The 1489-nt window shown below is 46.6% G+C and overlaps 1 protein-coding gene across 1 annotated transcript; it reads left to right on the top strand.

The window, feature by feature from the left end:
• Nucleotides 1-325: 325 nt before the first annotated feature.
• Nucleotides 326-1489, top strand: LOC5576627. The gene is made up of 2 exons (XM_001662732.2): nucleotides 326-781; nucleotides 840-1489. The coding sequence occupies exons 1-2, from the start codon at nucleotides 379-381 to the stop codon at nucleotides 1298-1300; spliced, it is 864 nt and encodes a 287-aa protein (XP_001662782.1). The 5' UTR covers nucleotides 326-378; the 3' UTR covers nucleotides 1301-1489.

Here is a 1489-nt window from a genome sequence, read left to right as displayed (position 1 = left end):
CGTTGTTCTTTTCCATTAACGCCACTTGTACGAACATTGTTGATATCTAATTGTATCACATTCTGCGTTGTGTTTCTTATCAATGACCAATCAACCTGTCGGAAAACCACCAAATACGATGTTTTCCCCAAAAGTGCAAATTCACAGTTGCTGCACTTCTTCTTGAACGCAGTTCCTACGGAGACTAGGTTGAATTCGGTGGTCCTAAGTCTGTTCGATTTATCGATTGAAACAATTCCTTTCATCAATTGAAAGAGCACCCCTGGGCGCGTATCGGAATGACTCACATGGTGACCTCGATGCCTCAAAAGTATAAGATTCGCATCCGAGCAACCCGAAACCGACAGTGTCCCGCAGAAACCTTATCAGTGAAGTACCATGATGACCGCAACAAGAACTGTTCTGCTGACCCTGGCGCTATCAGCCTTCGTCGGTGCGTCCAGAATTACATCACTTTCTTCGTATGTTTCGATTGCAAAGCAGAACCCCACGGAAGACGAGTCTCCGGCCGACAACGGTGAATGGGAAACGGATAAACCGGGAAGCGGTACGGAATGGGATCCCAGGTGTCCTTCTGTGGGAAGCGGAGCGATATGCATGGATTGCAACAAGATTTCGGTATGCTTGCGAGGGAAGGTGCTCCCGGCTAGAGACTGTCCACGGGATGCTCCCTATTGTGTGAACTCCGATGGTTTCGGTGGACACTGCTCAGCAAAGCCGGACGAGGATCGAGAGGACTGCCGCAGTGACTTCCAGTGTTCATCGGAGGGATACTTTCCGGGTGAGTTGGGGCAGGTCGATGACGAATTGAGTTATCTAATGGGGATTTTGTTCCACAGATCCAAACAACTGCCACTACTACTACTTGTGCGACTTGGATCTGAAAGCTTTCAAATACGATTGCATGCCGGGGTACGTGTACGACATGGTCAGCCGAAGCTGCAAGAGACAGATCTTCTCGCAAGAGTGTAAGAAACTGGATTGCTCCAAAAGCAATGGGGTGTGGGTGTATTACGACAACAACAAGCAGTATTACGGTTACTGCTATCAGACGGAAGCTGGAGTGGAAGAAGTGGCACTGTTCAAATGCAGTGATGGATCCGAGTTCGACGGGCAAAAGTGTCAGTTCAAATGTAGGTCGGAAGGCAAATTCGCCGATAGTCAGGATCGTTCGAGGTACTTCGAGTGCTACTACGTTGGATTTGTGCTGCAGTCGCGGACGAAGGTTTGTGCCAAGGGAATGGTGTTCGACGGGAGTGCTCAAATCTGCAAACCGAGTCAAGGAATTCAGCATAAATGAATCTTACTGCAGTTATAGTTGTAATTAAAGGCATTTATTCACGTTTGTGGGTCAATGGTTTTTGTTTAATCACTACGCTTTGTTTGGTGGAAGGCTAAGTGAGAGCTCTAGTTCTAAGTTTGTGTCATGAAATTTTTCAGAAAATAAATATTTGATGAATATCTTACCTACAACAGCTACTTAAAGTAA

The sequence above is a fragment of the Aedes aegypti genome, chromosome 3 (genome assembly GCF_002204515.2).
Source record: "Aedes aegypti strain LVP_AGWG chromosome 3, AaegL5.0 Primary Assembly, whole genome shotgun sequence".
NCBI lineage: Eukaryota > Metazoa > Arthropoda > Insecta > Diptera > Culicidae > Aedes > Aedes aegypti.
Note: the sequence above shows the minus strand (reverse complement) of the source record. Positions and strands in the feature narration are given on the sequence as shown.